The 26,443-nt window shown below is 42.7% G+C and overlaps 1 protein-coding gene across 1 annotated transcript in view; it reads right to left on the reverse strand.

The window, feature by feature from the left end:
- Positions 1 to 22,010, reverse strand: part of LOC124605958 — a 112,133-nt gene extending 90,123 nt beyond the window's left edge. The window contains exon 1 of the mRNA XM_047137921.1: positions 21,950 to 22,010. Coding sequence (XP_046993877.1) covers positions 21,950 to 22,010 — 61 coding nt within the window. The remainder of the gene's footprint in view (positions 1 to 21,949) is intronic.
- Between the last annotated feature and the right edge of the window lie 4,433 nt (positions 22,011 to 26,443).

Genomic DNA, 26,443 nt, shown 5'->3' on the forward strand with positions numbered 1-26,443 from the left:
GGATCATCGTCTCTCAGGAAGTTCTTAAAATACCGATAATCAACGACATAGCGTTGTAGCATTTTTTGTAAACGTCACTAAACAACTCCAAGCTGGTTTTTAAACTAAGCAACTTGGAATAGGAACTCTACAATAATTTCTATGGTCGCACAAGGTAGAATGCTATGTACAACATTCGAGGAACGGGACTACGAAACTAAACTGTAAGGTTTCTGGCTCTCGATTAAAGTGATGTGACGTCTCTTTTCATTCAATATATCAGCAGTGCGGGTTACCTACTACAAACAGCATAGTGAACGCATTATTGTAGCCAAGATAGACACAAAGCCCATGCCTACTACAGTAGTACAAGTTTATATGCCAACTAGCTCTGCAGATGATGAAGAAATTGATGAAATGTATGACGAGATAAAAGAAATTATTCAGGTAGTGAAGGGAGACGAAAATTTAATAGTCATGGGTGACTGGGATTCGTCAGTTGGAAAAGGGAGAGAAGGAAACATAGTAGGTGAATATGGATTGGGGGGAAGAAATGAAAGAGGAAGCAGCCTTGTAGAATTTTGCACAGAGCATAACTTAATCATAGCTAACACTTGGTTCAAGAATCATAAAAGAAGGTTGTATACCTGGAAGAATCCTGGAGATACTAAAAGGTATCAGATAGATTATATAATGGTAAGACAGAGATTTAGGGACCAGGTTTTAAATTGTAAGACATTTCCAAGGGCAGATATGGATTCTGACCACAATCTCTTGGTTATGAATTGCAGATTGAAACTGAAGAAACTGCAAAAAGGTGGGAATTTATGGAGATGGGAAAGAAATACAGTAGAAGAAGAATGGGTAGCTGTGAGGGATGAAGTAGTGAAAGCAGCAGACGATCAAGTAGGTAAAAAGACGAGAGCTAACAGAAATCCTTGGGTAACAGAAGAAATATTGAATTTAATTGATGAAAGGAGAAAATATAAAAATGCAGTAAATGAAGCAGGCAAAAAGGAATACAAACGTCTCAAAAATGAGATCGACAGGAAGGGCAAAATGGCTAAGCAGGGATGGCTAGAGGACAAATGTAAGGATGTAGAGGCTTTTCTCACTAGGGGTAATATAGATACTGCCTACAGGAAAATTAAAGAGACCTTTGGAGAGAAGAGAACCACTTGTATGAATATCAAGAGCTCAGATGAAAACCCAGTTCTAAGCAAAGAAGGGAAGGCAGAAAGGTGGAAGGAGTATATAGAGGGTTTATACAAGGGCGATGTACTTGAGGACAATATTATGGAAATGGAAGAGGGTGTAGATGAAGATGAAATGGGAGATACGATACTGCGTGAAGAGTTTGACAGAGCACTGAAAGACCTGAGTCGAAACAAGGCCCCGGGAGTAGACAACATTCCATTAGAACTACTGGCGGCCTTGGGAGAGCCAGTCCTGACAAAACTCTACCATCTGGTGAGCAAGATGTATGAGACAGTGAAATACCCTCAGACGTCAAGAAGAATATAATAATTCCAATCCCAAAATAAGCAGGTGTTGACAGATGTGAAAATTACCGAACTATCAGCTTAATAGGTCACAGCTGCAAAATACTAACGCGAATTCTTTACAGACGAATGGAAAAACTGGTAGAAGCGGACCTCGGGGAAGATCAGTTTGGATTCCGTAGAAATGTTGGAACACGTGAGGCAATACTAACCTTACGACTTATCTTAGAAGAAAGATTAAGAAAAGGCAAACCTACGTTTCTAGCATTTGTAGACTTAAAGAAAGCTTTTGACATTGTTGACTGGAATACTCTCTTTCACATTCTGAAGGTGGCAGGGGTAAAATACAGGGAGCGAAAGGCTATTTACAATTTGTACAGAAACCAGATGGCAGATATAAGAGTCGAGGGGCATAAAAGGGAAGCAGTGGTTGGGAAAGGAGTGAGACAAGGTTGTAGCGTCTCACCGATGTTATTCAATCTGTATATTGAGCAAGCAGTAAAGGAAACAAAATAAAAATTCGGAGTAGGTATTAAAATCCATGGAGAAGAAATAAAACTTTGAGGTTCGCCGCTGACATTGTAATTCTGTCAGAGACAGCAAAGGACTTGGAAGAGCAGTTGAACGGAATGGACAGTGTCTTGAAAGGAGGATATAAGATGAACATCAACAAAAGCAAAACGAGGATAATGGAATGTAGTCGAATTAAGTCGGGTGATGCTGAGGGAATCAGATTAGGAAATGAGACACTTAAAGCAGTAAAGGAGTTTTGCTATTTAGGGAGTAAAATAACTAATGATGGTCGAAGTAGAGAGGATATAAAATGTAGACTGGCAATGGCAAGCAAATCGTTTCTGAAGAAGAGAAATTTGTTAACATCGAGTATAGATTTAAGTGTCAGGAAGTCGTTTCTTAAAGTTTTTGTATGGAGTGTAGCCATGTATGGAAGTGAAACATGGACGATTACTAGTATGGACAAGAAGAGAATAGAAGCTTTCGAAATGTGGTGCTACAGAAGAATGCTGAAGATAAGGTGGGTAGATCACGTAACTAATGAGGAGGTATTGAATGGGATTGGGGAGAAGAGAAGTTTGTGGCACAACTTGACTAGAAGAAGGGATCGGTTGGTAGGACATGTTTTGAGGCATCAAGGGATCACACATTTAGCATTGGAGGGCAGCGTGGAGGGTAAAAATCGTAGAGGGAGACCAAGAGATGAATACACTAAGCAGATTCAGAAGGATGTAGGTTGCAGTAGGTACTGGGAGATGAAGAAGCTTGCACAGGATAGAGTAGAATGGAGAGCTGCATCAAACCAGTCTCAGGACTGAAGACCACAACAACGACAATCATACTTCATATCTGTACACTGGATATTTTTCACACAGAAGTTGTCAGTAGTCGATATGGAATGCCAGAGAGGTTCTGAGTACAAGCAGTGTGATCTTTCGTTCAGAGTAGTGATGGGGAGCTCGTGAATGAATCGTTCAAATGAACGCTTCACTCCAGTGAAGTGTCAACTAACCACTCAATTTCAATGAACTGGTACTTCAAACTCTTCACAGATAGCACACTCCACACTTTTTTTAGTTCACTCACTCTCTTCCCCTCTCCCACTACATCGGCTCATTCTCCCTTCACTTCTCCTTCTACTGCCTGTCGACGAATCGCGCGGTGTTTGTGGGGAACGATAGGTTTACGAGGGATTGTGGAGATGAGGGGCGAGGGGAAAGCAGCGTCAGTTGCTTCCGGCAATGCTGCCATCATTACCCGTGACTATTTGTGCAGTTAAACTTCGCGTCTACGGGTAGCCTACCGTTGGCAGCGCTTGCAGACAAATGAATATAAACGAAGAGGCTGGCTGTGTGAGCACGCACAGCCAACACGAAAATAAAAGGTTTGTTAATAACACTGAAAGAGGGATTTTACCTAAAATCGTACCAATGACTACAGGTGACAGTTTACGTTTTGAATCTGGAGGGTTATTATTCTTAACAAAAATAAAATCTACAGAAAAACTTCTGAATAATTACTTACCGTAGGTACAGGGCTATTACAAATGATTGAAGCGATTTCATAAATTCACTGTAGCTCCATTCATTGACATATGGTCACGACACACTACAGACACATAGAAAAACTCATAAAGTTTTGTTCGGCTGAAGCCGCACTTCAGGTTTCTGCCGCCTGAGCGCTCGAGAGCGCAGTGAGGCAAAATGGCGACAGGAGCCGAGAAAGCGTATGTCGTGCTTGAAATGCACTCACATCAGTCAGTCATAACAGTGCAACGACACTTCAGGACGAAGTTCAACAAAGATCCACCAACTGCTAACTCCATTCGGCGATGGTATGCGCAGTTTAAAGCTTCTGGATGCCTCTGTAAGGGGAAATCAACGGGTCGGCCTGCAGTGAGCGAAGAAATGGTTGAACGCGTGCGGGCAAGTTTCATGCGTAGCCCGCGGAAGTCGACGAATGAAGCAAGCAGGGAGCTAAACGTACCACAGCCGACGGTTTGGAAAATCTTACGGAAAATGCTAAAGCAGAAGCCTTACCGTTTACAATTGCTACAAGCCCTGGCACCCGATTTCAAAGTCAAACGCTTTGAATTTTCGGCGCGGTTGCAACAGCTCATGGAAGAGGATGCGTTCAGTGCGAAACTTGTTTTCAGTGATGAAGCAACATTTTTTCTTAATGGTGAAGTGAACAGACACAATGTGCGAATCTGGGCGGCAGAGAATCCTCACGCATTCATGCAGCAAATTCGCAATTCACCAAAATTTAACGTGTTTTGTGCAATCTCACGGTTTAAAGTTTACGGCCCCTTTTTCTTCTACGAAAAAAACGTTACAGGACACGTGTATCTGGACATGCTGGAAAATTGGCTCATGCCACAACTGGAGACCGACAGCGCTGACTTCATCTTTCAACAGGATGGTGCTCCACCGCACTTCCATCATGATGTTCGGCATATCTTAAACAGGAGATTGGAAAACCGATGGATCGGTCGTGGTGGAGATCATGATCAGCAATTCATGTCATGGCCTCCACGCTCCCCCGACTTAACCCCATGCGATTTCTTTCTGTGGGGTTATGTGAAAGATTCAGTGTTTAAACCTCCTCTACCAAGAAACGTGCCAGAACTGTGAGCTCGCATCAATGATGCTTTCGAACTCATTGATGGGAACATGCTGCGCCGAGTGTGGGAGGAACTTGATTATCGGCTTGATGTCTGCCGAATCACTAAAGGGGCACATATCGAACATTTGTGAACGCCTAAAAAAACTTTTTTGAGTTTTTGTATGTGTGTGCAAAGCATTGTGAAAATATCTCAAATAATAAAGTTATTGTAGAGCTGTGAAATCGCTTCAATCATTTGTAATAACGCTGTATATAGACTTTGTGACAGTGGTAAACATACTCATTGTACTTTGGATTAAATTTTAAAAGGAACATAAAATTTGACTGCATTTCGTTGGTAGCCGTAGTTTTCAGTCCATGAATGCAACAAATAATGTTTCATTTGGTAGATAAAGACTTTTTTGGGTGCTTCATGGGAAAATATCGAGCAAGATTAACTGTAATACCTTCTTTATATGTGACAGGCTTCTCTGTTTATCTTTCCTTTGTCCCCTTCGACCATGCTTTATTTAACTCAGACGCTGTAAGAGCGTAAAACGTTGCGTGCACGTTACTGCATAGTTTGGCCATATGTTGGTAAAATTATGAAGTATTACGAATCTTTATTGTACGAGCGAGGCGAAGCGAGCGTAGCCGCAGCTGAGCGGCGAACTGGGCAAACTCGCCAGGCTTCCGTACTTCATGAATGAACTACTTCATTTGAACGCTTCACGGCAATGAGTGAAATGAATGAAGTAGTTCACGGGAATGAACGAGTTCGACCCACCTCTAGTTCAGAGTAGCATTGTCGCCAATGTAGCATTCAGTGAGAAGTCAGTGAGAGGGTCGGGTGTTCATCGCACTACTGAATGGTATGGAAATGGCTAACAGAACACTGAGATGCAAGACAATGCCGAATTTTGGAAATATGATTTTGTAAAGAATGATTCGAGAAGTGTGAAGATACTCATGTAATGACGTCTCTGAATTTCTTGCTTGAGCGTATTTTATCTACATCAACATCTACATCTACCAGCTGTTCTCTGAAAATCACCATGAAGTGCATGGTAGAAGGTATGTTCCAATGCACCATTTGTTAGGGTTTCCTCCCATTCCGTTTACGATGGAGCGCGGGAAGGATGATTGTTTGAATGTCTCTGTGCGTGATGTAATTGCTCGAATCTTATCCTTACGATCCCTATACGAGGGATACGTCGGGGATTGTAATATATTCCTAGAGTCATCGTTTAAAGACGGTTCTTTCAAGTTTGTTCGTAAAATTTCTCGGTTTACTTTATGTCTATCTACAAGAGTCTGCCAATTCTATTTCTTCAGTATGTCTGAGATACTTTCCCACGGATCAACCAAACCTGTGATCATTTGTCCTGCCCTTCTCTGTATACGTTCAATATCTCATGTTAATCCTATTTGGTACGAGTTCCACATGCTTGAGCGAAATTCTAGAACATGTCGCAGGGGTGATTTGTAAGTAGTCTCCTTCGTGGACTGACTGCAGTTCCCCAGGATTGACGACGAGTTTGCAGATGACGTCACAGGACCCGCTGGCATGTTCAAAGCGAAGTTACGGAGCACGTTTCCGATCTTTACCGCAAACACACTGACACGAAGCCCCAACCAGGCCTAGACTACCTTAGTGCTGTTTGAACACCCTACACACAGCGAAACAGGCGATCGCACTTGCTGCCCGCTGGGTAAACCTACCACTCGGCCAAGGCATTCAATTGAGACATTTCTTCTAAGTTCGACAGAGACTGTCATGCTACCAGGGTTCTAATACTTGGTACAGAAACATCTTTGTAGTATTCAAAATATCCACGGGTGTGCTGCCGGTCTATAGTGTCCAACGGGCACAATATTTCGGCGATCATACATGTCGCCATCATCAGGTGAACTGACGGACTGAGCTCCTGTGAACGTGCCGGCACGGAGATCCGTACGCTATGGCTGCTCAGAGGGAACTGGGTTCGGTCGCGGCGGCGGCCGATTTAAATACCCTCCGCCCTCGGCGCGCTCCCTCCGCCGTCCGCGCCCCGCGCCGCGGTCGCGCGGTGGAACAGATTGCGACGGCGTCTGAGATGTCGTCGGTGTGATGGCTCTGTCCACCGTGGTCGTCACAACTACACGTTTGCTCGATTTACTCTTGATTAACCTGATCGCTGGTTCCCAAGCCTTGCTAAGATTATAGCCACAGTCTCGGTTTATGAGGTCTTCATTGGTGCGAATTTCGATGGACTCTCTAACAACGCTGTCCCAGTATCTCGACGTCTGTACCAGAATCCTCGTGCGGTCATACTCCATGGCGTGAGTTTCCGACAAACAATGTTCAGCGACCGCCGACTTGCTCGGATACATCAGTTGAGTGTGCCTCTGGTGTTCACGGCATCGATCCTCGACGGTACGCATCGTCTGACCAATATACGACTTGCCACATTGACACGGAATCTGGTACACGCCGGCCTTCCTCAAACCGAGGTCATCTTTGGCGCTCCCCACCAGTGGACGAGTTTTATTTGGAGGACAAAACACAGTTCCGACCCGGTGTTTCTTCCGAATGCGGGCGATTTTCCACGAGAGTGCGCCTGTGTATGGAATAAATGCAGTGCCTACCTCCTCCCTCGTGACTTCATCCATCTCAACAGGTTGTGCTGCAGTGGATGGGCGGAGAGCACGTTGAATCTGCCACTCTGAGTACCCATTTTTTCGAAATACAGTTCTCAGATGTTCCAATTCCTGGGGTAGACTCTCTGCGTCAGAGATATTTTGATTATCAAATACGCCGGGAGAAACTCAAGAATCACATCTTTGTAGTATGTTTGCGGGTTAGAATACACAGAAGGAATACCAGTTTTGAAAGTTGTCACTGTGACAAGCAACTTTCAGCAGTTGCCACGTCCTGTGCCATTACCCCAAACACGTCCGCACCCCTATCACGGAATCCCCTGTTCTATCAAACATCCTGCATTAAATCTCCATAATTACATTCGCACACCGCTAGCATCGAGCACTCTTGGACGCTCTAGATGGAATGCATTCATCGAAGGACACTATCTAGTGCGTGGAGAGGACTTGGCCGCTCCTCTGTGACTGCCTGACGGAAAAAAGCAACACAAAAAAATAATTAATGTACAGTAATTAAGTATCGGGAAAACATTTGTCTAGGTAACATATTTTAGTGATTAACTGCGCAAGATCACAGGCTAATGTAAGTGCCAGAAAGTTGAATGGAAGCACGCAAACGTGAGTGCATGTTTGTGCATGACGCTGGAGCTCTCATCCGATGATGTCCCGTATGTGATCGATTGGAGACGATCTGGTGATCGATCAGTCCAAGACAACATGTCGACACTCTGTAGAGCACGTTTGGTTACAGCAGTAGTATGTGGGCCAGCGTTATGCTGTTGGAATACACCCCCAGGAATGCTGTTCATGAATAACAGCACAACAGGTCGAGTCACCATACTGACGTAAAATCTTGCAGTCAGGATGCATGGAATGACCACGAGAGTGCTCCCGCTGTAGTACGAAATCACACCCTAGACAATATCACCTGGTGTATATCCTGTGTGTCTAGTATTCAGACAGATTGGTTACAGGCCCTAAACTAGCCTATCAGTAGCACCGCGGCAGAACGACTGTTCATGAGAAAACACAACAGGCCTCCACCCTGCCCTCAAATGAGCCCTCACTTGACAAAAAGAAAATCGAATGTGTGTGATATCTTATGGGACTTCACTGTTAAGGTCATCAGTCCCTAAGCTTACACACTACTTAACCTAAATTATCCTAAGGACAAACTCACACCCCCACGCCCGACGGAGGACTCGAACCTCGCTTGACACTACTGAAGTGGGAAATGTGGGTTTGGCGTCAGTGGAATGCATGCTACAGTCTTGCTCGGAGATCTCCTTATAGTAACAGATTTGTAACAGTTCGTTGTTTCACTGCGATTCCCACTGCTGCTCAAATTAAAGCTGCAGAAGCAATACCATGCACCAGAGCCATACACCGAACCCGATGGTCTTCCCTCTCGGAGGTGTTACGTGGCTTAGGAAACCGGTTTTCTTGCGGCCGTACTTTCTCGAAACCATTGCTGAAAGCAGTCATGCACAGTGGCTCCATTCCTCCCAAGTCTGTCTGCAATATGGCAGAAGGAACATGCAGCTTCTCGTAGCCCTATTACACCACCTCGTTCATACTTAGTGAGGTATTAATAATGACGTCTTTGTCGTCTTAAGGGTATTCTTGACCAACATCAATTCACCATGTCCAGCCTCAAAGATAACTAACACACATCTTCCTAATGGTGCTAGTGGCACCACTCTTACCTGATTGACGCGAAACATTTATAGATAACTTCTTTCGGATGTAGAACCACGCCAACCAAATTTCTTTATGTCGCACAGCCCGTTCTTGGAGCTGCGACTTTCTTTTCCGCCATTGTATGTCGCTGCTGGATACCGGAGAAGCGCACAGGAGGAATACGTCAACTAGTAGGGTGTACATTGTGACACAGTCTGCCGGCTGGAGTCGCCGACCGGTTCTAGGCGCTACAGTCTGAAATCGCGCGACCGCTACGGTCGCAGGTTCGAATCCTGCCTCGGACATGGATGTGTGTGTTGTCCTTAGGTTAGTTAGGTTTAAGTAGTTCTAAGTTCTAGGGGACTGATGACCACAGCAGTTAAGTCCCATAGTGCTCAGAGCCATTTGAACCATATTGACACAGTCTAGATCAAAATAATACATGCCGTTCTAAATACATTGTCTCTAATTCAGTTGTACCACAACTGACTGACTTTTTACATACATTTACGTGAATAATTTATGCCATCACGCGTATTCAGTTATTGATACTTCTGCCACAATAATAGTGAGATTCTTCATTTTCGTGTCTATCTTATCGATGACTGCTGGTTAAATAGTTTTTTTTTTTTTTTTAAATTCTTGCACTGTGCATACAGCTGCTGAAATATGGCTTTTCGATACGACGGTCTTTGAAACTACACACCGAACCAGCCTCGCTACGTGCCGAGATCCGAGTGTGAGCGTACTCGCGAGATTAAATAACAAAATAAGAGCTCCCAATTAATTAAAATGAGATTTCTGTTCCTATGAAATTTTATCACCTCGTCACAAATATCACTCCGGTGATTCCATTTTTCAGTACTAAATTTATTTCGATGTCTACGTACCTTTAAATGCAATTCATTTCTCTCACATAAATATTTGAGAGAAAACGATCACAGCAGAATTCTTTACATGCTGCAGAGCCATGATACAACTGTCATGAGAGAGTAATTTCTCCAAAATTCTGACAGCAGCTAGAATCCGCTGAAAATGTGAACTACACCTTCTTGCCCAAAGACGCGGCTCGATAAAGAAAACGACCTCCCATATGTTGGTTTGTGCCTAGGGAGGACTGGAGGTCTCCAAGGAACGAAAGCATTATATGCTTTCTACGTCTGGTACGTAACCCAATTTTTGATATCAGGAGCTTACGTAGGAGAGGGAATTCCAAGATCATAAAAGTGTGGTACGCGGCCGTCTCACACATTTTTTTTCGATAGCCACGTCTGCGGTTAGATGATCGGAAGATGCCAACGGCTATCGCATTTGGTTATCAGGCGCTTGCCCCCTAAAACCTCATTACACTTTTGCTGTCCATTAACACGCACACACAGAAGCGTAATGACACCTCCGATAATGTGGGGCCGTTTGAACGCGTCACGAGGTTGATGGGGGGGGGGGGGGGGGGTGGAGGAAGGTACTGTTTAATGACAGGAGAGCATTGTAGCAGCCCGCTGGATGCCGCAAGCTAACTTCGACATCGCCACTTGGCAAGATGGCATCGAAAGCTGTCCCCAAGCCCCTACGCCCTCCCTTTGTCATCTGGACTGGTGCAGTCATCACTCCGATAGCTCTCTGATTTATCTGGAAAACTTTCCCCTAATAGCGTTTGCAATGTAGAGGTTAAATTTAACTTCTAGAGTAATGACACGTCGTCCACTACTCTGTAGCCACTAATTCAGAGGCGAGCTGCTAGATTTTTTACAGGTAGGTTCTATCAGTCCGCCCCGATAACTGAGTGCTCAGCGCGGTGGTCTGTCACGCCATGGGGTCCGGGTTCGGTTCCCGGTTGTGCCGGAGATTTTCTCCGCTCAGGTACTGGCTACGGTGTTGTACTCATTATCATTTCATCATCACCAGTGGAAGGCAACGGGAAACCACGATAGGAATCACTTCCCTAGACGCTCATACGGTGAACCTCTCTAACGAGGCTTCCCACATGACAAGTCCTGCCGTAAGGCAGAACACAAAGAGAGAGCTTCTATTAACAAGCAAGTGTCGCGCATATCAATCGTGAGCTCCAGTGGATCGAGCCAGGTGACGCTGTGATTAGAACACTGAACTTGCATTCGGGAGGACGACGCTTCAAATTAGCGCCCGGCCATCTTGATTTCGGTTTTCCGTGGTTTCCCTAAATCACTCGAGGCAAATTCCGGGATGGTTGCTTTGGAAGGGCACGGCCAACTTCCTTCCCCATCCTTCCCTAATCCGATGGGACCAATGACTTCACTATTTGGTCCCTCCAAATAATCCATCCGTATTTCCATCCAGTCTACTCTTTCCATCCAGATCAAGAGGGAATACCTGGAGGGATTTCGAAGAACATTACTGAGAAGGTTTAGAGAGCCGGCATTTGAAGATGATTGCAAAACGATCCTACTGCCGCCAACATACATTTCGCACAGGGACCACGAAGATAAGTTACGAGAAATTAGGGCTCATACGGAGGCACACAGACAGTCGTTTTCCCCTCGCTCTATCTGGGAGTGGGACAGGGAAGGAAACGACTAGTTGTGGTGCAGGATACCCTCCACCATGCACCGTACGGTGGCTTGCGGAGTGTGTATTAGGGTTAAATGTAGATGCAGATGTTGTCTGCAATTAATTATTGGTTCAGACTGTGCTATTATGGAGACTGTCCTCGGTAATGCGAAAGTTACTGGTTCTAATATACGAATATGTTAATGATAACCGTTTTCTTCGTATCTTTTATCCCCTGCCCACCTATTCATATTCCTAATTAATCAATTTACAACCACCTGCAAGTAGGGACGAATTACACTGCCTTAAACGGTTTAGACTGACACTAGGAAACATTACAAACACTGGAAATTATTATTTTACCACGGACAGGACTCTTCCCCCACTTTAACAGTTTGACTACCTACCAGGCATGAAGATATCAAACATTTACGACAAGTGTCGCCTTATTCACTTATAAAATCATGACGAGGGGTATTCTTGTCTTCGTGCTGGTCTCATACGAACTTTCTCATTTTGCAATCGTGCTGTACATAGAAAAACATAGAGAAAAACAAATTTCAAAGGCAAAATTCATGTGAAATGTGCAAACAGGCAACGCACCTCTTCGTAAGCGAGTAACAGAAGACAGATCGCCTCCACGTGTATGTTTTAAGTGAATAACATGGAAAGTCTATGGTCATATCCGTTCCATACACAGTTAATATTATGAATAAAATATTCATATGGTTCAGTGTGCAGTGTGCGTTGTACTTTTGTACATATACAAACAGAACGCAAACAGCGATACAGAACGCAGTAAGTATCTCATGGTATTTTAATAGTACGACATTATTTTGTGGGTCAGACAACGCCATTTGTACTGCAATTTTATTTGGTTAATTACATATTGTTATTTTTCTTTCGTTCACCTCTCCCATCTATGTTATATAACATACGTTAATGTTATATAAAATACTGTACATCTACATTTTCTATTTTATTGATGCTGTGCCAATAGAAATTAAAATAAATGTGTTATCAGCAGAACAGGGACATGGAGGTAGTTGAAAAAGACTTTAGTGGAGAGAAACATGAAATGCCATTTGTTCGGATAGATGGCAACACGATGCATGAGAAACATAAAAAGTTACATCAAAGAACACTGAAAATGAATTATTGGAGTGTAAAGTTGTGTAAAGTGACAGCTGACTGTCGGAGTTCGGGTTGTGACGTTTAAAAGCAGTTGTTACTTAGGGTGTTTTGTGGTATGCTACACTTACTCAGTGAAAGAATGTTACTGTTTGTAAAGTCCTCTATATAAATCTTGCGGGTGTACTGCAGCTACTTCCATGTGATTACCAATCAATAAATAATCTCCCATTGACTTGAACTGAGCGTGCGGGGTTATGTGAATGATATCGATGTCCGAGAGCACTTAGTCCCTATCCAGACCTATCATCATACCATAAACTGACGCACATAAATTTGATTGGCAGAAAATGGTATACTACAGCGATCAGTCATTTAAGCTTCATGACTAATTTTAATGACGAGTTACGTAATATTTAAGAAAGAAGAGTCAATATATTGGATACAACTTCAGAGATTGCTCTTCACTCACCGTGTTCCTACGTCATGGAGAGACCCTGTTTACCTACATATATCTTTGGATACCAAAAACGCTGATAGCAAAAGAGAACAAAATAAGCAGTGTCACTTGCACGTGGTTTAAAGACTTTATTTTATGTAACAAAAGAAACTTTTATTTAGAGGTAAGCTTGCAGGCGACAGTAACAGTGTACACCCAGCATATTCAGTTCTACACCACTATGGGTATTATGCTTTTGATAAGTGTAACACATGGTGAGGAAATAATAAATATTGTGGAAATTTCAAAATTGTTGGTATTGCTGAGAATTTAATCTGGAGAAAGTGCAGTTTGGAACTCCTAAAACAGCTTATTTCAGCCACATTTGCACTTAGAATCATTGAAAAAGGCGGAGAGAGTCAACTTGAAATGTATTCAGTCAGTACTGTTATGATGTAGCACAAAGAAAGTCTTCACTGTATAAGCTCCCGTCTCCTTGTCCTTGGAGATTATATGGGTTAATTAATTATTATTACGTTAGATTCCTCTTGTTTTAGTTGACCGTGTATTTCGAGACTTCGTTCATTGTTAAATGCAATGGTGTGGTACTAACTGATGGAGACGCATTAAGAACTGGTAAAATTTAATTTATTTCCTTTACCACACTGAACGAACATAAACACACTATTATTCAAACTGTGTGCCATTACTATTAAACTTAGAGATAAATCCTTCGCTACGCAACAGCCTTTGGCTCACGCAGCCTACACCCGCCACAGCCTCTCAACAACTGCCTCTGCTTGCGACTCTCTACGCCACTGGGCATTTTCGCCCTCCAAAGAACAACCACTTACAGGTACTACACACCAGTACCCTCACAATTGCCATAAACGAAGTGTAACATATGATGCTCAGCCATGATCATCTTGTAGATATCTGTTTAGGAAGTTGGGCATTTTTACTGTCATTTCTCAGTACATTCGTTCCCTCGTGATATTTGTTGTAAATAGTCCACTGCAATTCAAAAGTAACAGTGATGTACACAATTGAAATACATGAAAAAATTACTTTGATTACTCCACATTTAAGTTGTAATAAGCACAAAAAGTACTGCACAATGCTGCGGCTAAATTGATTGATCTCTTTCCAGTGATATAAAATATTTGACAGGTACGAGAGTAAAATTTGAAGACAACCTGGAAAAAAATAAACTAGGAGACGAAGTTGCTTCAGTTGGAGGACTGGAGAGCTTCAGTGAAAGAGACATTATTCCTTTCGGTACCTTTCAAATAATTCAATGCTATAATTTTAGTTAGCAGTAACTATCACATTTTGTACAGCTTGGTAGATTTATGAAATTTATTATGTGGATTCTTCCGAAGTAAAGATATGTAGCGAGTGAGCATTGCTAACGAAGTAAAGTAAAGGAAAACGAAAGACCGATACGTAAACACATTGACCATTGGTAGCCTTATGGCGGGAGGGACAGAGAGGAAGAACTGTTGCCCGCATGCAGCCTGACTCTCTCAGGCTTTCTTCTCAGGTACCGGGTGTTGTAGGATTTACCGACTACAGCCTGTTATCCCTCGTCTGCAGTCACTACCTCCATCTCAGATGAACGAGCCCTCAAGCTCGAGGTGAATGTTTGTATACACTGCGCTACAGTGCTCTCTACAGATATCTGTAGTTGCAAAAGTTCCCATGTCCATGGGTACTGAGCGACATGACATCCGCTTCACCTAATTTCGGGTTAAGTCCCTGGTTTCGAGTGATTAATTGCGACAGTAGAGCACTCAAAGTGAACGCCTCCGTTTTACAACACAGAATCAACAAAAATCTGGAAACAGCCACAAACTACTGATAGAGGAAGCATACTGTACAGATTCTAAGATGTCTTGCTGGTCGTATCTTGCCTTTGTCGTTGTTTTATCTTCACCTGAATGACGTGTATCGCGTGTGGCAGTCGACAGTCTTAGGTGGTGCTTGTAATGTTGTTCATGTGTCGCTAGGTGACCGTATTGTATGAAGAAGTAAAGCGGAGGGGGAACCAATTAGTGGCACGAACGTTACGTTCACAAACCACAAGCTGGTCGCCAAGGTTACGTCTCCATATAAACGACAGATAACCAGCCAGCAACGGTGACTTATAAAACAATGAAACATCACACACTAGTGCGACTACCGCTTTCCGCTGCCGTATTAATTATCCTTCTTTAGTACTTAAATACACTGGTGCGAAAAATGCAGCGTTCGCAGGAACAAGGTCATATTTCTGACAGGTAAAGTGACATTAACAGAAGTACACGATAACAGTATGAAATACACATGTCACACGAAAGATGCGCAGACAGTCGCATCAGTGCACTGAGCACCCCTCCCAGGCGGTAGTATTTTCGCATACTAATGTGCAAACAATCATAAAGGTACCGAATGGCTTCCTGCGACGCATTTGTCCCAATCGGTCTGCACCTTTTGTTGAAATTCAGCACAGGTTCTTACAGGACCTAGAGAATAAGTTGCCACTTCATCATATCCCATACGTGTTCGATTGGAGAGGGACTTGCTGCTCTTGTTGGTCAGAGCTGTTGCTGTACACCACGAAAAGGACGTTGCCGGTGAGTACGTGCATTGTCCTCCTGAAAAAAAAACATATCACTTTCCTGTTGAAGAAATGAAAGTAAATCGAGGTTACCAGCCTGCTTATTGCAGCAGGCTGTGGTTAATTTATAATTCAGAAACATGAGATCTGAACGTCAGTTGTCCCTGTCGACCCCTCCAAACCATGAAACCTGGAGTGAGGCCTGGGTTTTTGGGCGAATGCACTCTGGAGGCGTCGTGCTGTCAATGATAGTCTGGCAAGCGGTACACTTGATCTTAATCTTGCTCCACGCAGGCAGTTCCCAATGGCCCCCGATGACGCAGCAGGTGCAACACGAACTCGGATTTCGTACCTGGATGATGTTAGGCCGGCAACCACTGCTCACATATTGCGTCGATCATGAAGTGCGTCTGAACTACATGGACGTCCAGAAACTGGTCAACGGCTGTGGTAATGTTCTGCTGAAAGCAGTGACGAGCCATCTACACATTGTGCCCAACACGCGCAGCAATCCGTCCGTTTGTCCATCCAGCTTGTCGTAGGACCACAGTGTGACGTACTTTAAACGGCTGGAACTGCTCCCTCTTCCATGGGACATGGATGTACCATAACGTGAATGCTGTACACACTATTCGCCTCTAAACTGAGCGCCGCCTGCAGAGTCTAAACATTGGGGACGCAGACAAACCTTGTCAGCGCCATGTGATGGCCAATGACCATGACAAATGGATCACTAGCACCACAACCCCTCAGTATGCTCATATTATACGCTGAACACAGTCCTTGAAGGTGCTGCATTTTTTCCAGCAGTGTATTTACAGTTTCAGTATCTTTGCTTTATTGTTAACATCCTAGTAAAAGCCACTCACAGTATTACTCATCGAAAGTATCTGCTTGGGCACAGCTTCAAAGCTTTCTCCGTGGTCGCGTCTTCCACGGCAGTGATGATACGGATCTAGGGTCATTCCATAATCATTGATATTTGTAAAATACCGATTATGTGAGCTTTAAGGGTCAAAGTTTCAATATCGATACTGAAGTCTAAAAGATCGTAAATCTACGGTAAAGACAGAGTATCATCCTTTCAAGAAGGTGCCGGCCGCCTTGGTCTAGCGGTTCTAGGCGCTCAGTCCGGAACCGCGCGCCTGTTACGGTCACAGGTTCGAATCCTGCCTCGGGCATGGATGTGTGTGATGTCCTTAGGTTAGTTAGGTTTAAGTAGTTCTAAGTTCTAGGGGACTGATGACCACAGCTGTTAAGTTCCGGGATTTTCTCTGCCTCGTGATGACTGGGTGTTGTGTGATGTCCTTAGGTTAGTTAGGTTCTAAGTTCTAGGGGACTGATTACCATAGCTGTTAAGTCCCATAGTGCTCAGAGCCATTTTCTAAGAAGGCAAAAAAAAAGAAAAAAAAGAATTAAACAGGCTACATTTTACCACTAGTTTCTAGTGCAGCAGCCATAACTCGTGCCAGCAGATATTGCTCTGTGTCTACCGAAGTCTTGTAAATTAAACATTACATACCACCCCAAAAGAATAGTCCACGGGAGTTAAATCCGGCGATAGCAGCGGTCACACGGTTGTACAACCTCGACCTATCCATCTTTTACCATACTGTACGCTGTGATGTCTCCGAAACCCACGTGGTGAGGTGGTAAACTATCATGCTGAAACCACATTTCCCAAAGGACATTCAGTGGCACAGCTTTCAAGAACGGACTCAATACGTTTTGTAGGAAGATCAAGGCTGCAGGACAAGTTAGCTTCGGTGGAAACAGGTGTGGCCCAATCACATGACCGACAAGAATACCTGCCAACAAGTCAATACCAAACTGGTGCTAAGAGCCCTGAACAGGTGTGGCACTAGGGTTTCCGTCTGCCCAGGCATTGCTATTTCGCGATTTCAGAAAGCAGTCCCTAGTAAACTTACATTCATCGGTGGACGGAACTAGTCGTGGAAACAGAGGTGCTCAATGCAGCGGTGCAGGAACAACATGCAGCAGGCAACGCGTTGTGAAAAATTGACTAGACCCATAGCGTGTACCCTTTGTAGGTGGTACGGACGTAACTGTTGCTCACGCAGAACGTCCCAGACGAGCACTGACTCTCTCTGCCCACAAGAATTCATGAAATAACTTACAGGGTACTAGAGATAGCCGTAGGGAGCGTACACTGTAGTGAAATTTATTCAATAAATATAATCGTTAAGGACACTGGGTAAAAATGGCACTCCCACGCGATGTTAGTTACATGTTATATACATCCTTCGAATAATTTTCTATACCTAAAAAATATAAATTGAGTCACTTTAAAAAATATTTATATGTGATTTGTGATTAATTTCAACATTAATGAATTTGTTTTTCGGTCGTACTCATGCATCTACACTTAAAACTAGGTTTCTCATTCTTTTATTTTCATTATTTTTTTTTTACAAGTTACCGATTTCTAAATATAAATTCGTTTGTGAAAAAGATGATGTTGCCCAGAAAGAATGATTTTTTTTTAATTGAAACTTAACTATGCTACCTGTCAGACATTTTGTATTATTGGTAAAATGCTTATAGTTTTCGCTATTCCCCTCAATTTGTGATGGATAATTTATGAAGAATTTCATTAAAGAATATAATACAGAGCTTCCCTAGTGTTTCTCAGAATATTTTCAATATTTCTTTTGCAATGTGTAGCTGGAGTCAGCACAAACAGATACTGTTCATCACGTCTTTCAAGCGCCTTTCACTGTTGACGGAAAGCGGCAGTTTACTTACGTTTAAAATCAAATTGATTGTTAAAGCAAAATTTTGTGTGCCTATTTAATACGGCAGCCCCAAATTAGACTAGTGCGTTATTTGCGTTTAGATATGTGTTAGCAGTGACAGTAAAACACGAAGAGTCTGCAGCTCGTAGTCGTGCGGTAGCGTTCTCGCTTCCCACGCCCGGGTTCCCGGGTTCGATTCCCGGCGGGGTCAGGGATTTTCTCTGCCTCGTGATGACTGGGTGTTGTGTGATGTCCTTAGGTTAGTTAGGTTTAAGTAGTTCTAAATTCTAGGGGACTGATGACCATAGATGTTAAGTCCCATAGTGCTCAGAGCCATTTGAACCATTTTGAAAACACGAAGAATAACGTAGTACTACAGTTGAGACTAAGCACTGCTGCTGCATTGCAGTAACAATCACCGTGGGCGTGGTTAGAAAAGGCGTGGTCTCAAAAGCTTGCGAGGGTACACCAGGGGATGCTGTGCTGAGAAATAATCGTTCACAAAAAACTCGATAAACTGCGCCATTCTAAAGGGGAACTACGACACGTTAGAGGAAGAAGCAAGAGAGGTAGGTTTAGAAGTAAACATCAAAAGAAAGTATATGGTGATCGGGGAGCCCAATATAAACGGACAAAAGAATTCAATAGTAATGAATGTGAAACAATATGAAAGAGTGAAAACATTTAAATATCTACGTTCTGTAATAACGCAGGACAATAAAGTAGCAGTAGAAATTCAAGAACGGATAGCGAGTGGAAATCGTTGCTATTTTGCCTTGCAGAATGTATTTAATTCCAGGAATGTTAGTAGGAATACAAAAATCAAAATTTACACGACCATATTAAGACCTATAGTAATATGTGTGTCATAAGGCTGGGTATTGACATTAAAGGAGGAGAACTGGTTATTGAGATGGGAAAGAAAGATACTTAGAAAGATTTTTGGAGCAGTGAAAGGAAGATGGCTGGAGAGCAAGGAGAAATCTAGAACTACAAACACTTTTTGGACAGATGAATATTATTGTTAAAATTAAGCAGGTAAGAATAAGATGAGCAGAACATATACAGAGAATGCCAGAAACTAGGACTGTCAAGAAAGTTTTCATGGGAAAACCTGACTGGAGAAGGAGAAGAGGTAGACCAAAGAAAGGGTGGCTGGACGATATGGAAGTAGATCTAAAGGCGATGGGAATGAGAAATTGGAGAAGGAAGGCGATGGACGGAGAAGAATGGAGGCAGATGACACAGAAGGCCAAGGTTCTTCAGGGACTGTAGAGCCAACCAAGAAGAAGAAGAAGAAGAAGAAAACTGCTCCGTGTGACAGTTATTAAGCATTGCAGATCGCATTTCAGGTCTTCGCATTGGCAAAGTCAAGCACTTTGTTAAAGACAGTGTCGCCAAACGTGTCTTACATTTCGTTTTCTCAAACAGGACAAACATAGCTTTTGCTTACCTAACTCAAATTTAGCATCGGAGAGGAACACATTTTCACTGGTGGTGAGCATCTGACAAGTGGTAATTCGCTGACCCATACATATATGTGCAGGCAGAAGTCACAGAAGTCACACAAGTAAAAAACAAAAGGAATTTTTTTTTTGTATTATGATGAGAGACTGACCTGTAACTTAATTAGATGGACCGATAGAAAGCAATTGCTAAACAGTCATTTATGTGCAACCAGAAGTTTTAGAAATGATAAGTACGGGTAGAGTTGGTTTCAACTTCGGCCACTTCTGTTGTTCGATGCTCTAGTTCTCTGGGCTGTCAGAGGCTGTCCTTCAGTAATATGTGGCGACCTGAAATCGACCCTGTGGCCGATGCCTCGCCGTTACTGGCGTGTGTTCCTATTATCCACAGCGACGCAAGCTCCTTGCAAAGGTCAACTGCAGGCTCGATTTACTTTAAGCGATCCGCTATCTGAGTTGGGTTCGTGCTTGTTTATCTGATTGGTGGATTCGAATAAAATGAACGTTTCTACAATGAAATTTCACCCTTCAGCGGAGTGTGGGCCGAAATTTGGAACGTAGGAGATGAGGTGCTGGTAGGATATGGGCTGTGAGGGCGCGTCCTAAGTCGTACTTGGATAGCTCGGTCGATCGAGCACTTGCCCACGAAGTGAAAAGGTCCGCGATTCGACACTCCGTTTTGGTCATAGTTTTAGCCAATTTAACTCCATCTTGAGTTCAGGAGCGTGGGACAACGGCATGTCGATGAATTGTATTAATACTGTACGAACAGCCGTTAGTTTGATATTGTATTATTAGGTAATGAGTTTCGAGGTTCCAGTCACGTCATCTTCAGACCCGTCGCATGAATGACACCAAGTACCTTTCGTGCATGTACAAGACAAGCCACCGATATTCGTAACTGATTCCTTAGATATCAAAATTCCGCACATGCTCATGAAATTTGAATATCTACGGAGCCATGTACGAATGTCTATCGGTTGCTTGCCTTATGCATGCACGAATGGTACTTCGTGTCATTCATGCAACAAGCCTGAAGATGATGAGATCAGAACGTCGAAACTTGCTCAACAACACAATATCGAAATAACGGCTGTTGGTACAGTATTAATGCATTACAGTTTCAGCCTGTCAGGAGGTTTCAACATGAACGTAATTATTCCCTGGACTGGAGAGTCATTCTGACTATATGGCCTGAGTCTCGACCTGTTATGTTGTTTACGTTCGGTGATTTTGGAAGGATGAACCAGATCACTGGTCATCCTTTCAGCGCAAATAAATATTATTCCGTATTTTGTACAGTCTAAAGAAACTGTTTGCACTGGTCAGAGAATTGTGAAAATAGCTTTCCAACAGCCGTTATTTTTATAGCTTTTTATTTAGGCTAGGTAGTATGAACGACAAAAAGAATCCAGTCGTACTTGACAAGAAAACAATATCTGCGCCTAGTTGCCTGTTATACATCTGTATAACAGCACGCCGTTTGTCATTCGTACTACAGCCTCTGAAGACAGTTCTGTTGAGGAATCGACACTGGTAGCCTAAATAAAAAGACATAAAAATAACGGCTGTTGGAATACTGTTTGTACAAATCATCGACCAACCACTGTCCCATACTCCTTAATCACATGATGGAGTTACGTTTTCTGGTCAGAGCAGTCCCCAAGTGTGCCATTCAGGATACAAGCCCCTGCTGTGTGTTCTATTTCATTACGCCATCCGAAATGGAAAATGGCTTACTTTAATAGTTCCAGGAACTCACAAAATGCCCTAAGAACAATCGAACAAGAACCATCAGGAAACTTATTTCCAGGGGCCCACGGGATACATCATCTCCGTCAGCTGGATGGCGTAGAAATTAGTCATCACGTAATATCAAGATCTGTGAGTCAGAAAACATTTGCCTTGCCTGAACAATGTAATACATGCATAACATAGACACTACTCAGTGAGCACAGTACACCGGTATAAGACTTTAGTTGCAGCTATCTTACACAATAGCACAGGCGTCTTGACATCTAGTAACACTGCACTTACCTGTTGACGCTGTCCAATTAATGTACAACTGCACTTGTTGACACATTCCAGTTATTGTAGGTACTGCGGCAGCTTACCTTTGGGCACAGTCCAGCTGATGTTGAGCTGCAGTGTACGCGCTTTCCTGTCATGCACCATGGGATGTACTTGCAGATTCGTCACCAGTGCTACAGGCTCTGAAACAAACAGGCACCACGTTTAAAGATTACCACGGTGAAATACATTATACAGCTCTAAATTATCTCACATATTCCATTAAATTTTGGTAGTATTCCGGCTCGTCAGTGGGAAGGGGGTTTAATTTTTACATTTCAGTGTTGGGTATTGTGTCTCACGCAGCTGCAACAGTTTAAATGTTTTCAATGTGTGGATATACCGCGAACAGGCTCCTATCACCATAGAGGTGCTACATTGCCTACTCATTGAAAAGTTTATACACTGAGTGATATGGCAGTAAATCTCAGTTTGTGTGGTATGTTATCATTTGGTGCATCTGTGAATGCAAATATAATGAAAATTTCCAGTTTAATTGGAATGTTGCCACTTTAAATATCTTTGTATTGTGAACACATCAGCGATACAAATTCTCTAGTTTCCAGAGGTTACATTGTTGAGAAGAGCTCGGGCAGGTAAGTAGGTAACAGTTGAGTCGCAGTCTTGAGCAGCGGTAATTGTAGGGTAGCGAAGAGAGGGCAGAATCAGCAGCTTGGATTGCGGATGTACTGCACAGTACAAAAGTAGGGTAGCTACACAGACTCACAAGTTTATTTTCAGATGTAGGGTAGCTACACAGATTCTAGATCAAAATCTGTAATCGGAATTTAGAAGTCAGACAGTTTTCAGATTGCCAGCGAGAAGTTCAGTTACACACAGTTTCAGCATATAACTTTCGAAAACCAAAACTTTCAACGTGACTGTCTAATTCTCAATTCGGAATAATTTCAGCAAAATAAAGGAAAGTGACGCAACAGAATGTATCTAGTGTGTTAGCAATTTTCAAGCAAACTGCGTACTTCCACCACCCTCCACAACCAGTCCTCGGCACTCTCTGTCCTCTACTCCGTGTTGGAGTCGGCGATGAAAACTTTAAGATGAAGGGAATATTTAAATTATCAAAAGTAATTTGAATTTTTCCTACAATATCTGAATACTTTTTCCTATTACTTTATGATAAATGTCATACCCTCGCCATATAGATATTCCCCATATGAGATTTTCCATGTATTTAAAATAGAACAAGCGACCTATTTCCGTCTTTTCGGATATTTTTCCCACCTGATATATGGTATCACAGCACGAGGGAAGAGATGGCGGGATAGATAACGCAATTGAGGTGACGGTTTTGGCACAAAGAGTGAGGCGTACGATTTCAGAGAAACCATACAGTAGTTAACTTATCAGTAACAGTCACTATTATTTGTATAGCCATTTGAAAGAAATTGTATGGCATTTATACTGATTGCGTTTTAACTTTTCGTATCTGTATAGAGAACGTAAATTACGCAACTGTCACTAACGTGCACGGAGATACAGATGACTTTAGTGAGAATCAGGTATGTCAAGCAATGAAGTTTTAAGGACTAGGCCTATATGATATGTGTAATCGAAATTTTAATGAAATACCTCATTCAGTAGGAGTCAGTTACTGACTGTTCATGCGATCTATATTTAAAGATGGAAGTTTGGAGATAATTGGAGTTATATAACAAGTTGTGGAGTGATGATGAGATTTGTTACGCAAAGTGAATATCAAGTAAGGGAGGCAACTTGGAGACGTGATTCATGACAAGAAAATATACAAAACAGTCCAAGTCAATGTGTTTACGTGAAATCTGCGATTAATAATTGCTGAATAAACACATGCTATTTAATTTATATACCAGTATAAGTGGCGACATAGTTGGCGCTAGTCATCTATTTTGGTCCCCGTGTTGTTGCTAGAGTTATTTCAGTTACGTCGAAGCACAATGGTTGGCTATATGTTCCAGGAGCAAAAAGAGATGGTTTTCGTCTAGTGTCAAACACATAGTAACGCTTTAGGGGCTGCACCAACTCGGCGAGCCACGTACCCTGATACACAATGCAAATCTATTCAGAAAACGTTTCCATCAATTTACCATGACACACCACCCGATGCACAAAACCTTTCCACTCATTTTCCAGGATCTGTATGAAGAGCTTTGCAGACAGCTTTGAAAGCACTGGTTGTGAAAGATGCTGCGATTAATGATTTTCACTCGAAGAAGCACGTGAAAAGTGTAGTTTATGTTGAACCAGTTGATACTGTGCCGTTCCTTGAACAGCATTTCCATGTTGCCTGCAACCGTATTGCGCTACAGCTTACAACTTTTCAAAAGGGTGCAGATCAGGGATGCGGCATGTGCTCGCTAGCTCTGTATCTCGTAGCCTCCGTGCTGACCATCTTTAGCACACGAAAAAATTTATCCCATGTGTGGTGTAGTATAATGTATCAAAACCGCCTGCTTTGTTGCACACTCGGTGACAATTTTCGGATACACATGTGCATACTCCTGTTTTTCCTATTCCTAAAGTTTATTCCATCACTTATTCATCACTGTGGATATTGAAAGACCACAAAGCGCCACTTGGTCAGAAATTTTATGGCTATGCCTTTGTAGCGTAGTCTAGATTCATCTTTTCCTCTGTGATGCACCGTTTAGCATTCTTCCGCTGTATAAACAGAATGATATTGGACTTAGAAGCAAAACTATGTCAAAATTTTATTATTTTTCTTTGTGACGGCCTCTTTCAGTTGCCCAGAGGAGTTGTCTAAGATTTAAAAAATGAATAGAAAATGAAGCCAAAACAGACACACTCAGCAGGGAGAGAGAGAGAGGGGGGGGGGGTGGGGTGGAGGGAGAGAAAGAGAGAGGGAGATGCGGACGGCGAAGAACTTCACGACGACGAAGAAGTTTACGACGGCGGCGCCAAACTTTTCCACGACGAGGAGGATGGGATCGTCTCAGAATGGCTAACAACATGTGTGCCCTCTGCTACTGCTTGGGAAACGTTCCAGAACTTTACATGCTCTCATTTGAGTGAACACTTACAAGGTACGTCGATTCAAAAGGATGGAACCACAGACATTACGAATTCAGAGATCTTGACTGTTGTTGACCTATCAATCATCAGCAGAATTAACCATTTTAGTTCATGTCTCTGTGCAACGAACTAAAACCACTCTGTATTCTACAATACCGTTTCCCCTCATAACATTAAGATTATCGTCACGTGCTTGAAATACGCAGGGCGTCTCATAATCAATAGTGTAAACCGACAGCAATGAAATTATACGACAATTCAAGCAAAAACGCTCCAGTAAACACAGGCCGGTGAACGAACCGTTGGCGATTTATGTGGTTACCAGCCGATACTGACTTCAGCGTGAAATATTACCCCGGTTAATTCAAACGTATCTCAAATGGAAACTTTTCGGTGAACGTCTAATATTGCTCATATACTACCCATCACCTACCTTAACAAGAAATATAATAAGTAAATTTCGAGAAAGTTAAATGCCACAGTTTGCTTCACACTCGCGCTCCTTTAGGAGATATTCCTTTCGCCGTCGTCGCATTTGTACGGAATGCTATAACCAAGATAGATACGAAGTCAACACCAACGACAGTAATGATAACAACGTCCGCAGATGATGAAAATACTGAAAGAATATGTGGTGAGGCAAAGACTATTATTGTGATAGTTAATGGAGGCGAAAATTTAATTGCGATAGCTGCCTGCAATGACAGAGGAAGCCGGCTTCCTAAATTTTGCACACAGCATAATTTAATCATGTCTAATATTTGGTTTAAGAGTTATGAAAGAAGATGTTATGATCTGCATGCCATAACTGAAGAAATTGCAAAAATGGAAGAAATTAAGGAGATGGGACATAGGTAAGTTAAAAGAGTCGGAGAATACTGAGAATTTGAAAGGAAAATCTAGATGACGTTTGACTTGCACAAGGGAAAGGAATATAGCTGAAAACGAACGGATAGGTTTGAGAGGTGAAATAGTGAAAGCAGTAGAGGGTCATACAGGTAAAAAGAAAAAGGCCCAGTAGAAGTCAAAGCAGGAATAGATATAGGGAAAATGCAAGGCTGTAAAACCATGTTTTACTAGGGGAAATATAGATGCTGCCTATATAAAAATGAAAAGACCTTTAGAAAAAAGAAAAGCAACTGTATGAATATCAAGACCCTTATGGTGTAAAGCCAAGCGCCAGCACGCCAATCGGGAACTATAGAGGGGAGATGGCTGTGACGAGACGTCAGCCAATCGCACGCTGGCCAACCCCTCTCCAGGACGACACCCCGACAACAGCGGCCTCTGAGCGGAGGGGACATAAGCGCCGCGTCCGACTGGTCCCGGCCCAGTTCAAGAGTAACTTCAAGACTAGTCAATATGCTTGTATCAAGAGTGTTTATACTGATGAACCTTGCTAATTTTGCATGTCACACTTTGTTTGCGACACATCTATGTAATTCTCAAAGGTAGTTATTGTAAACTACTTTTCGTCATAAGACTCATCAATAAGATTTGGTTGAACT

Source organism: Schistocerca americana, chromosome 3 (genome assembly GCF_021461395.2).
Source record: "Schistocerca americana isolate TAMUIC-IGC-003095 chromosome 3, iqSchAmer2.1, whole genome shotgun sequence".
In the NCBI taxonomy this organism is placed as follows: Eukaryota; Metazoa; Arthropoda; class Insecta; order Orthoptera; family Acrididae; genus Schistocerca; species Schistocerca americana.